The sequence below is a fragment of the Oncorhynchus masou genome, chromosome 11 (genome assembly GCF_036934945.1).
Source record: "Oncorhynchus masou masou isolate Uvic2021 chromosome 11, UVic_Omas_1.1, whole genome shotgun sequence".
NCBI lineage: Eukaryota > Metazoa > Chordata > Actinopteri > Salmoniformes > Salmonidae > Oncorhynchus > Oncorhynchus masou.
In genome coordinates, this window is record NC_088222.1 from 31,909,447 (window position 1) to 31,923,015 (window position 13,569).

General features: G+C 45.3%; 1 protein-coding gene across 1 annotated transcript; it reads right to left on the reverse strand.

The window, feature by feature from the left end:
• Positions 1–241: 241 nt before the first annotated feature.
• LOC135547966 (neuronal acetylcholine receptor subunit alpha-9-like) lies at positions 242–5,575 on the reverse strand (the record flags this gene model as incomplete). The annotated part of the gene is made up of 5 exons (XM_064977169.1): positions 242–1,844; positions 2,659–2,944; positions 3,308–3,554; positions 5,093–5,247; positions 5,411–5,575. Coding segments are annotated over 5 exons (1,704 nt in total), but the record flags the coding sequence as incomplete, so codon positions are not given.
• Positions 5,576–13,569: the final 7,994 nt, after the last annotated feature.

Sequence of the window (13,569 nt, forward strand, 5' to 3'; positions counted from 1 at the left end):
CCAAAATTTGACCAATTAGGGACATTTTGTTAGTCCCCACGGTGTCAAATGCTATTTCTAGGGGGTTTAGGGTTAAGGTTAGAATTAGTGTTAAGGTTAGGAGCTAGGGTTAGTTTTAGGGTTAGTGTAAAGGTTAGGATTTTGGGTTAGGGTAAGGTTTAGGGAAAATAGGATTTAGAATGGGACTGAATTGTGTGTCGCTACAAGGTTAGCTGTACAAGACTGTGTGTGTGTGTGTGTGTGTGTGTGTGTGTGTGTGTGTGTGTGTGTGTGTGTGTGTGTGTGTGTGTGTGTGTGTGTGTGTGTGTGTGTGTGTGTGTGTGTGTGTGTGTGTGAGGAAGAGGACTGTACCTCGGTTTCTTCCTAGGTTCTTGCCTTTCTAGGTAGTTTTACCTAGACACCGTGCTTCTACATCTGCATTGCTTGCCCTTTGGGGTCTCAGGCTGGGTTTCTGTATGACCACTTTGTGACAAATGCTGATGTAAACAGGGCTTTATATATACATTTAATTGATTGATTGTTTGCATGTGTGTGTGTTGATAACAGTCTCAGGGTGGCAGAAGATTTGCTTTGGCTCCATTCCACAGATTAAGTGTGTTCCTGTCTCCTCTACAAATACTTTAGATCCACGTAGAAAACATATGTATGGTGGCGATACAGAGAAACTGCCAAGTTCCCCACCACTGTATCAAGAGATTATCCTCCAATTAATCCTCTTCATCACAGCCTTGGAACATAAACAGCTAGTATACTAGGTACAAAAACACATTTCCACATACACAGTATCTCCTGTGGTAAACTTGTGAATGGTTTAGTTGGCCGCTACTGCCCCTCGGAGTAGGATAAAGTTGCCATTAGAAACTGAGCTAAGGTCTTTTTAGGATCCCCCTTAATGGTTAAGGTCAGTATTTGGGAAGGGTATGATCTGATCCTAGATCTGTGCCTAAGGGTAACTTGTACCCGGAGCCTTCTCCCTTTTCTCTCTGCACGTGCTCAGACAGCCTTGCCCATGATGAGGAGGCTCATGAGGAAGACCATGATGAAGAAGAGCCACATGAAGAGTCTGTCCATAACCTTGGCCACTTTCCTCCACTCACCCGTACGTCTCTGGGTAGAGCGCTGGTCGTGGTAGCAGCTGGCGATGTACTCTATGTTCCTGCATAGCGCTTGGTGCTGACACACACACTGGGCCCTCACCACCACCTCTCTCCTAACCCTAGCCTCTGTGCCTCCTAACGATCCTTTCCTTCTTTCTACACCTCCTCCCACACAGCCTCTATCTCCTCCTCCACCTTTGCCTCTTTCTGCCGCCACTGCTCCTCCCATGTACCCACTTTCTCCTCTGAAACCCTTCTCTCTTTCTGCCTCTCCTCCTTCTTTCTCACCTCCTGCTGCTCCCTCCTCCTCCTCTCCAGCATCTATACTCACAAACAGGTTGTCTTTCCACCAACTGGGCTCAAACGTTTGGTATGAGCCTCTTTTCACATCCAGTCTATCCCCCTCCTCTTCCTCTTTCTGTGTTTTTACACCCACCCCAACCCCTTCCTCTCCACCCCTCCCTCCCAAGGACTCCCCATTCACATCCCAGTTGGTACTTCTGGTTTGGGGGTTGATGTTGTGGTCAGGTGGGAGCTCGGGCGGGGCCCGTTTCTTGGGGATGCCGGTGAAGCAGTTCTCTCCCAACTCATAGACAAAGCAGATCCGTGCCAGGTAGTGCAGGATGAAGCGGCGGGCCCACTCAGGGACGGGACGCGCCTCCGGACCACAGTGATGGATGTTCATGATGAAGATGGTCAGGGCGGTCGACGCAGTGATCATCGTCATGGTAGCAATGTAGTACTTGCCTGTGGGGAAGTAGTGATCAGCAATACAGTCAATTCCCATGTATAACAACTCTCACACATTCAAACATAATCATCATTATTCAATGTAATGGTGTACATTGACTTACATAACATCACTGCCTTCAGGATTCTAGACAGTGTTAAATAGACAGACAAGCATAATTGCTCCACAGAGGAAAGACAGAGTATAGGTTATCGAGTTGTGATTGCGGCACATTAAATTAGCTGGACAGCCACTATCGACTGGCCTCTGTACCGTTACATTGACATTATCCCACAAACACCAACACAATTTATCACTTTGCTGATACCTTCTTTATTGAAAATGTAAAAAATCAAATGTATTCAAATCCTATTGCAAAAGTTCCCACTTCACTTTTTTTTTACTCTGCTTGCATCTCAATGTTGATTCAAAATGCATAAGCACTTTTTGCTTGTCCCTATACTATTTCACAATAAGATATGGAATAATATACTGAATAAACATACAAAATATGCTTTTTCTGTATTCATAAGGTCTCCCTGCTCTGTATCACATCTCATCTATACAGTAGCCAGGCAATTCAATTTAGCAGCAGAGAGAGGCTGTATGAGGATGTTGTGCTGAGTAAGACCCATTAAATATTTACAAATCATCTCTGCCTGTGAGTTTATGAGAGAAGACCTACAAAAGTCTCTGAGGAGAGCTAGTCAGTCTCAGTTAGTGTTGGAGAAGGAGATAAAATGGCCTCAAAAGCCCAGAAGAGTATATATTCTCTGATTGCTATACTCATGACACTCTCTCTCTCTGCCCATCTATCGCCCCTTCTCTCACCTATGAGTGGTACGTTCTCCGAAGGTGGCATGCTCTCTGCCACTAGCAGCTGGAACACGGTCAGTGCCAGCAGCACGGTGACCCCCAGGGACACTTTCTCCCCAGAGTCAGCTGGCAGGTAGAAGCCCAGCGGGGCCAGGAAGGAGATCATCATACAGGGGATGAGCAGGTTAAAGATGTAGAAGGAGGCTCTGCGTTTCAGGTGCAGGGTGTAGGTGATGTCTGGGTAGGGGTCTGAGCAGCAGCCGTACAGGATCACGTTCTTCTTGGCTGGCATGCCCAGAACCTATAGTTAGGATAGCATGGAATAGAATATAAATGAATGGCCTGCGGTGATCTAGTGGTCTAAGAACACTGATACTTTGAACCTCTGCCAGCATGGGTTCAAATCCAATCCAATGCTCTTTCAGCACACTCCGCCTATCTCTCTCTATCCTATCCAATAAACAAATAAAATACATGTATTGTGCATCGTTGAATAGAAACTATGGAAACAACTAGATAAGACAGTCTTATAAATGCAGAAGTGTTTTCAATCAATAAAGTGCAAATAGGGAATACATATCAGGCTTTGCCCATACAAATATCAGCAAAAGCACTGCTATAAATAAAGGATTAAAAAATTTCTAAATTAACTAATAAATCTGACCTCCCACTCTACATTGGCCACGAAGTCGGCCAGGTCAGCACTGTCCAGGGCGTTGACCAGGTCCATCTGGTTGCCATTGTGTGTCCAGGAGCCGAAGGTTAGGCGACACTGCTGGGCATCGAACGGGAAGAACGACACATCCACTGAGCACGAGCTCTTAGTGATGGCCGGCTGGTCCCACATGATCTGTCCATCGTTACGGATCACCACATTGGTCTCCATGGAGCTGGCGAACTGGTCATCAGCACTGAGAGGAGGAGAGCAAGGCGAGAGGAAGGGAAAGTGTGTGAGTGAGAGGGGAGATTGAAGCGAAAAGGAGGAGTATGGAGGGAGGATAGAGGGGGAGAAGGAGGACAGGGATGGTGGGAGAAGGAGAGACAGAGGGAGGAAGGAAGAGAGGGAGAAGAGGCAGAGTGTGTGAGGAATTCATTGGTGATCAAATAAGGCAATTAAAAGCATAGAAAATGTGTTCTTATCTACAATAGATACCGTCAAGTCACTAAAGACTCTTTAGAGGAGTGACTGGGAAAGGACAGAGAGCAGAAATGGAGGGAAGGAAGATGGGCATGGAGTGTCTCACAGAGAGACAAAGGATGTGATGACAGTCAGGCAGGATGATTGAAAGATGATTGCCGGGGCGCAAGGAGAGTGGGGAGAGCAGGGGTGGAGCCCACCTAAGAACCCACTTCTACACTCAGAAATATCACTACACTTCTGACCTTCATCACAGGGACTGGACTGAACTTAGAACTTTAATAGTCATTACCCTAAAAGTTTGATTCTTCTCAGAAATCAAAGCTTAGGAACTGAATCTGCATTGCGTGGCATTCCCCTACTATCAATCGTCCTCCAACAGGGGTTTGGTAATTAAACATGTAAAGTGTTAGTTTAGGTATGGGATTATTGTGAGTCTCATGTAACAAACAACATTCAGACTTGTCCAGATATTTCCAGGACAAATGATGTAGAATGTCTAGCCTGTTGTAGAAGGATTACTGATTCAGTTGCAATAACAACAAAGGGAGATTAAAACATAACAAGACTGTGAAAGAATGAAGAGCTGGATTATTCTGCTAATACAGTGTTTCCCGGTATATATATATATATATATATATATATATATATGAGAAAACCCTGTGCATCTAGGTCCGGGTGCTGGTTTAGGTAGGAACAACTAGTGTCCAAAAACAAGTTTAAAAACTGCATACTAGAAAAGACAGGCAACCAACCTTGTCTTTAGTTATATTTATTTTCCATTTAAGGTTAAAAAATGAAAAATAAACAGAAGTCAAGGTCAGTTGTCTGTATTTTCTAGTGTGCAGTTTTACAGTTGTTTTTGGAGGGTTTCCCAACTGTGGGCCAGGGTCCATTGGTGGGACAGGGCTGGTGTCTACTGCGTTATTGATTAAGACTTGATTCTGGCTAGGAACACTGTCAATGTTGAATTGGCACATTGCAGCAACGAAAAACTTGAAAGGCTGTAGGTGGCCATAAATCATAACAAGTGCCAAGAGATTTTCCTGACCAGGTGGCCGAACCAAGACAAACCCTGGCACTAGTCATGGTGCAACAACAAGCAAGTCCTGCTCCAATACAGTGTGATGAGCATCAGAAGTAGACTGGTTGCCTGGACACCCCGTGAGTAACGGCTTTTAGGGTGTCCAGCTTGTGTCCATGGCAACACAACAGAAATTTGACGATGAGGGTGAAGAAGAGGAGTATGAGGAAGAGGACAACAAACCCGTGCAGGGAGAACCGATATGTCTCAATACCAGCCAGACCTACTTGTTATATAGGACAATATCAGGCCTCCATACATAACTACTAGGTATACGGATGGTATCAAGACCATCGTAGTCCTCCTTCTTCCAAGTGAGGTAGGCGTCCGTCCACACCTGCCGGATCCACAGGTACGTGGTCAGGATCTGGTTACGCTCATCCTGCAGAAAAACACACACAGGTAAAGAGACAACAGGTACTGAAACACACAGGTCCAATGACTACAGGTACTGAAAACATACAGAAATGGTAGTATCAGAGGAGGCTGAGGTGTGCATGTGATGTGGGGTCATCATGGATGTGTTTGTGTGTTTGTGTGTTTACCATGTCGATTATCTGTGAGAGGGTGATCTGCAGTGTGACATTGATGATGTGGTCTGTGTCCTCCACTGGTCTCAGAGCGTTGGTGTAGTTAGCGAACAAATCAGTCAGCAACTTTTGAGCATACCTCCCATGAGCACCAAGACTCACTGCCACACAGAGAGAGAGAAAGACAGAGAGGAGGGGGGGGGGTTATATTATTCAATATTTAAATCGAAGCCTCAGTTTCTCAAGGGAATGGGAAAAATTGGCTCTGCAGTATCCTAGCTCGATTAACCTTAGAGCGACCTTGGAATCCACTTAATGATGTCCAGTCATTTGATAAGCTGATCACGAAGCTAGCTCTACATGTCTGTCTGGTCCCCCATGCATGACTCACAACAGTCATTACATTTGATAATGTTACAGTATCTTTTGGTTAGGCTTCTTCCTATATGTAGGCACATTTAAGGTATTGCCCTTCTGTGCGGTTGCTCTTTAACTGCAGGGTCACTGGCAGAAGCCCTGCTCCAGATGTTCTCCCTTAATCGCTGCATTGATGGAACTGGTGGGAAGTCCTGCAGTCTCTCAAGCCTTTCTTGAAAGAGTTCCTGTAGGGGTTTGGGCCAGCTTCTTGAGGTCCCTTGATATTTGGATTTTGGTTTGGCAAGAAACACACAAACAATGGCAACACTCGTGTTTCTAAACCTTCAATTTGACAGAGACAGACCGAGGGTGAGAGAGAAAGTGACAAGGGAGATGGAGACAGAGAAAGAGGAAATGTTAGGGAGGTTAACAGGGAGAAGTAAACAGAGGTGAAAAGGACAAAAAGATTAGGGGTGACTTTAGCGTGAGGGGAGGAAAGAGAGAAAGGGTTGGAGGAATGGAGGGAAGGAGTGAATTACTCAACGCACGGAAGAGAAACGCTGGATATATGAGAGAAGGAAAGAGAGGGGGAACGGGGAAGGAGAGGGGGACAGAGGCAGATAAGCGGAAAGTTAATTACAAACAGTAAATGAGATAGTGTGTCCATCTAGAACGGCTAAATCCCTGTCCATTCACTTCCTACTGTAGACAGCACAGCGCAGCACAGGCACAGGCACGCCCTGTGTGCCACTACAACCCCCACTGCAGAAAGTTAGACACAATCAGTGCCTCTACACTTACTACTGCCAAACATTATTGTCACTCAATCTCAAACAATGCATGTGTGTGTGTCTGTACATGTAACAAATCAGTGTGAGTGTGTGTGTGATAGAGAGAGAGATAGAGAGAGCGATGGGACAAACACCAAATTGAGACTCTGCAAGCAGAATTCTGCAAGAAAATCCTCCACGTAGAACATAAAACACCAAATAATGCATGCAGAGCAGAATTAGGCCGATACCCGCTAATGATAAAAATCCATTAAAATCCGCTAAATTCAACAACCACCTAAAAGGAAGTGATTCCCAAACCTTCCATAACAAAGCCATCCCCTACAGAGAGATTAACCTGTAGAATATTTATCTAAGCAAGCTGGTCCTGGGGCTCTGTTCACAAGCACAGAGTCCCAGGACAGTAACACAATTAGACTCAACCAAATCATGAGAAAACAAAGATATAATTACTTGACACACTGGAAAGACTTAACAAAAATACAGAGCAAACTAGAATTGGGTGAAATACCACAGTGTGCCAGCACAGCAGCAATATTTGTGACCTGTTGCCACAAGAAAAGGGCAAACAGTGTAGAACATATTTATTTTCCCTTTTGTACTTCAACTATTTGCAGATTGTTACTACACTGTATATAGCCATAATATGACATTTTACATGTCTCTATCCCTTTGGAACTTTTGTGAGTGTAATGTTTACTGTTCATTTTTATTGTTCATTTCACTTTTGTTTATTATCTATTTCATTTGCTCTGGCAATGTAAACATATGTTTCCCATGCCAATAAAGCCCTTTGAATAGGAGTGAGGGAAGGAGAGAGAGAGGGAGAGAGAAGAGAGAGAGAATAGAGAAAGAGAATGTAGTTAGAATAAGACTTGGTGGCCTGTTTACCCATCTGCAGTACTGTACATGTGTGAATGTCATAGAGCCTCTGTAATATCATGTACATACACCATGGATTGCATGTCAACCAACAAGAGGACTTGGTTACAGCACCAACCACATCTGTGAACCAGGCCATCACTGTAAACCTACCCCCTCATCACATAGCATTCATCCCATAACCTCAACCCCTACCCCCGAGCCCATAATGACTAGGTTCCACAGTCTTCCCTGGTCACGTCACACAGTAAATAAGCAGCAGTGTTAAGGATTGGAGGTTGGCTCTGGGTAGAGCTTCGTTGCATGTAAAGCTGACCAGATGTGGCTGTTTGCCTTAAGTTAAAGAGACAGTTCACCACTAAATCAATGTTTGTCAGGTGTTGTCATACTTCAAAAGTGATCTAAAGTCCACTCATTATTCCATACCATCTTCTGTGTAAATCAGAAAAATCTCTATACCTCAAATCCAAATGAATGGGAACGATGAGACCAATCTAATTGCAGCGATATTGGAGTTGAACTACAACCTTTTGTCTGTACAGTTGGTGCAGCGTTATACAGGGAACTTACTGTCCTTGATCAAGTTCCTGAACGTTACCCCAACTGATACATCATCAGTGACACAGAGGGGGAATTCTTTTTTTGGTACCATGTGGTGCCTATACATCTAGTCTAAAAGAGTACAGGAGGGGCATTATGGCTCCTTCGTAGTGCTCTTAAGGACTTGAGTAGCTACTCCATCATTTTCTAATCCATATAGTGTGGTGTGTGTTGCCACAAGTCATAAGGCATCATACATCTATGAGTAGCTTCTTCAGTCTGCTGATTCATGGCATTTTATTTATATTCATAGGTAGTATTTACTTGTCCTGCCTTGGGAGCCTGTAAACTCAGCATAAGAATGTGAAAGTTACCTTGACTGTGTCACCTATAAAAGTGAAACATTGTTCTAGACTCTCATACAGAAAACTCTGTATCTGTCTCAGTGTGACTGTGAGTGCACGTGTTCGTGCTTAATGGTTGGATTGCTCTTCATCATCTCACACAATGTGCAAAATGGCTTGCTGCTCTAATGCTGTGTGTGTGTGTGTATGTGTATGTGTATGTGTATGTGTGTGTGTGTGTGTGTAATAATGTACTAGTAAAACTTACTTTATTATGTCCACCTGTGTGTGGCCTGTATTGTTGCCGTGACATTGATTGCCATTGCCTCCTACGCACACTGAAGAAGGTCTTATACCCTAAATGTTTGGCGACAATACAAATAAGTTCTGTCCTATTTTTGTTCTGTGTAATAATGTGTATGGCACACAGAGTGGTCCATTAACATGTTTATCTGCTTCTGAGATCAGTCAGCACCCCATCAGCAGCTCACTGGCTGTCATAGCCCCATTCTCTCTCAGTCCAGCTCAGCATCCATCTCTGTGCCAGTATAGAGTGCTGCAGCCACACTGCAGAGGGCTGCTGTCCCACTACTACATTCACTGGGCCACAGCTCTCTCTCTCTCAGCTCCTAATGGAACAGCAGGTTTACTCATCTGTTCTTTAGTTCCTCGTTCTCCTCATTGTTTCTATCCCTCTCATGTGTGCTCTCTCTCTGCCACTGTACTCACCTTTCCTTCTCATTCTCTCCTTCGCTATTTCTCTCTCTTTATCTCAGTTACGCACTCTCCACCTCTCTCTATTTCTCCCTCCTCTCTCCCTCTCTCTCTCTCTATAGAAAAGCAGGTTCAGTTGTTTGGTGGGTTCATGAGGTGTGAGTTTAGTCAGCGTTTTTCTCCAGCATTAATCTAAGGGCCCTGGTGCTAACGGACCATCACATGCCAGCTGGCAGACACTTGTCTAACTATCTACTGTATTGCCCAAAGTGCACACAACACACGGACATGAGAGGGAACATTCACATGGAGAAACCCAGATGCATGTACCGACGAGCACACACATGCACAAACACATGTAGGCCTACTGTAGAGCCTAACAAAACATACATAAGAGTAGACATTACACAGTATTGGCTGGTTTCCCAGATATAGATAAAGATTAGTCCTGGAATAAGAAGAACTGTCTGAGTGTGTATTGTCAGACTGACAGGGCCGGGTTGTATTATCTGTCCCATCATGCCATGAGGCAGTGAAGCGTCAAAGCCTGTACTCCTACCCTGCCAGAGGCATTGTGGGATTATTTGCTATAATCCCGCTCATGCCCTTCACTGTACCCGCTCTCCTCTAGCATCGGGACAGACACACACACACACACACACACACACACACACACACACACACACACACACCAGCCACTCCTTGAAGGCAGGGAGCACTCTGGCATCAACTCTAACGGTAGTTTCAGAAGCCCAGACCTCATCTACACTAACTCTGGGTCATCACCATCTGGTCATAGAATTTAAATGCTTTCTAACCACAAATCATTTTTTTAATCACTAACCCTATTTTTAAACCTAACCTTAATCCTAGGTCACATACATCTTATCATTAAAGTGATACTGCCAATTTTTACATTTGATTTCGTTTAACTTTTTACTGAATTTGACCCCGACCCTAATATCTCTATTCTATCCTCTGACTGTGTGAAGTGATTGAAAATGCACAACATAATCAGAACAAGATGCCAACTATTTAGGATCCATACTGTGGGTGTGTCAGTGCGCGCGTGAGCCCAGGGACGTCCTGATGATTCATTATTAATGAACAAGGGTGAAGGAAGTCCCTGTAGCCTCTCTCTGGGTGTACGCTGTAGGGAATAGTAAACACTCATTATTTACACACAAGGTCAGAGGAAAGGTCTCTCATGTAAACAACACTATTTTTCTCTCTCTCTCTCTCCTCTCCTCTCTACATCTACCTCGTCCTCTTCGACTCGCTACCTCTCCTCTCACTTTACCACTCCTTGTCCCCTCCCTCTCTCCCTGTCCTCTCCCTTTACCACTCCTTGTCCCCTCCCTCTCCTCTCCCTTTACCACTCCTTGTCCCCTCCCTCTCCTCTCCCTTTACCACTCCTTGTCCCCTCCCTCTCCTCTCCCTTTACCACTCCTTGTCCCCTCCCTCTCTCCCTCTCCTCTCCCTTTACCACTCCTTGTCCCCTCCCTCTCTCCCTCTCCTCTCCCTTTACCACACCTTGTCCCCTCCCTCTCCTCTCCCTTTACCACACCTTGTCCCCTCAATCTCTCCTCTCCCTTTACCACTCCTTGTCCCCTCCCTCTCTCCTCTCCTCTCCCTTTTACCACTCTTTGTCCCCTCCCTCTCCTCTCCCTTTACCACACCTTGTCCCCTCCCTCTCCTCTCCCTTTACCACACCTTGTCCCCTCAATCTCTCCTCTCCCTTTACCACTCCTTGTCCCCCTCAATCTCTCCTCTCCCTTTACCACTCCTTGTCCCCCTCAATCTCTCCTCTCCCTTTACCACTCCTTGTCCCCACAATCTCTCCTCTCCTTTTACCACTCCTTGTCCCCTCCCTCTCTCCATCCCTCTCCTCTCCCTTTACCCCTCCTTGTCCCCTCCCTCTCCTCTCCTTTTACCACTCCTTGTCCCCCTCAATCTCTCCTCTCCCTTTACCACTCCTTGTCCCCCTCAATCTCTCCTCTCCCTTTACCACTCCTTGTCCCCTCCCTCTCTCCATCCCTCTCCTCTCCCTTTACCACTCCTTGTCCCCTCCCTCTCTCCATCCCTCTCCTCTCCCTTTACCACTCCTTGTCCCCTCCCTCTCTCCATCCCTCTCCTCTCCCTTTACCACTCATTGTCCCCCTCAATCTCTCCTCTCCCTTTACCACTCCTTGTCCCCCTCAATCTCTCCTCTCCCTTTACCACTCCTTGTCCCCTCCCTCTCTCCATCCCTCTCCTCTCCCTTTACCACTCATTGTCCCCTCCCTCTCCTCTCCCTTTACCACTCCTTGTCCCCTCCCTCTCTCCATCCCTCTCCTCTCCCTTTACCACTCATTGTCCCCTCCCTCTCCTCTCCCTTTACCACTCCTTGTCCCCCTCAATCTCTCCTCTCCCTTTACCACTCCTTGTCCCCCTCAATCTCTCCTCTCCCTTTACCACTCCTTGTCCCCTCCCTCTCTCCATCCCTCTCCTCTCCCTTTACCACTCATTGTCCCCTCCCTCTCCTCTCCCTTTACCACTCCTTGTCCCCTCCCTCTCTCCATCCCTCTCCTCTCCCTTTACCACTCATTGTCCCCTCCCTCTCCTCTCCCTTTACCACTCCTTGTCCCCTCCCTCTCTCCATCCCTCTCCTCTCCCTTTACCACTCATTGTCCCCTCAATCTCTCCTCTCCTTTTGCTTTACCTCCCTATGTCCACTCCCTCTTTCCTGGAAAGCAACATTAGTGATATTGATTCTTACAAATTGACGCTACCAATTAAATGTTGTTGTTTTTTTAACAGGAAGAGCAAACTATCAAAGTCCTTGAGACTATTAGTTTTAATTTCTTATGGGCAATGTATTGATACAGAAGTCTTTGACCATAGAGTCCAGACCCTGTCATCTTCTCAGTTCTCCTCTTCCTCTTTATTCATATCTTCTCTTGTCTCCTGTCAGTATGTGCATGACCAGGCATGAGTCTGGGTCAGAGGTCACTGGGATGATAGCATTAACCTGTTGATAGTGGCAGATATCACGTGTCCAGACAACAGTGTAATTCTCTCATCTTATCTCTTTGAGTGTGTGTGTGTGTCTTCTCTTTCAGTCAGAACACACTCTCACTGCAGGTTTAAGCACCAGATGGTTAAGATTGACAGGGGATGATATGGAAAAGAGAGAGCGATAGATAAATAAATGATGAGGAACAGCTTGCCACGAGTACAGTAATCAGGTATTAATTAAGAAACACACCATAATCTCCACAGCTTTGTGAAGAGTGAAACCAGCAATAACACCAAAAGGGTCAGGCACTATGACATGGTAGCCCATCAAGTAATATCAGGTTAACTCCATATTTCCATTCCAGTGGGATAAAACACAAAATTATCATCCTGAAATCACCAACCCAGAGTGTGTAGTCCCATGCATGCCATTATATCCTGTCCACCTTTGCCTGTAAATAAATCTGTGAGGTATAGTTTATACATGAATTCATCATCCAATGTGACCATAGCTCGTCTGCCACATTTTCAATGTGAGGTCAGTTAGGTCACTATTGTGGAGGTGGCAGTTTATAACACTAGGAGAACATGAAATAGCCTGCTTACTGTAAATTAGTCTACCGACTGACTAAAGTGAGAAAATTTGCCCTCAAAGTCTATTCCGTATTTGAAACTGATTTAAGCCATGGATAAGCAATCAGAACCTTCTCTGTAAAGCAATTCATGTTGTCAGTTTGTTAAGCAACAAAGAGCACGTACCTGGAAGAAAACTTACACCGATGAAGAACAGCAACATATGAAATAAGCTCCATAGATGCATGGCTTTGAACTGGCACAATGTGCCGCTTTTTGCTTGATCCAGCAGGCAGAAGAGGAGCAAAATAGTCACCTACGTCTGAGATACCGTCCTAAAGCGATTGAAAGATTATTTGCCGTATCTATCGATTTTAGCGCACTACTGAAACGCGCCGCGAAGAGACAGCTGCGCACACAGAGCTGATTCTGGATGGAGTGCTGCTGTGTCCAGTTGCATCGTTTTTCCCTCCCGCGCTGTGGTGAGCGACAAACATTTTGCAACATAACACGTGCTTGTATATAATGTGCACACTTAAAGGTACATGCGATACTTTAAATAGGTTTGAAACCTCTTGAGGTGCTGACTGTTAATAACCCTTTATAATCACTGTGATTATTATTTGACCCTGCTGGTTATCTATGGACGTTTCAACATCTTGGGAGAACGATCTATCTAATGGCCATGCAGGCTCCTCTTATAATCTCCACTGACAGTCGGAAGAGGACTGGCCACCCCTCAGAGCCTGGTTCCTATCTAGGTTCCTGCCTTTCTAGGGAGTTTTCCCTAGCCACCGTGCTTCTACATCTGCATTGCTTGCTCTTAGGGGCTTCAGACTGGGTTTCTGTATAAGCACTTTGTGACATCAGCTGATGTAAAAAAAAAAAAAAGTGCTTAATAAATACATTTAATTGATTCATCATATCTGAATGGCACTGACTCAGTGACTCCTGTAAACATAAGAGTCCCATCAAG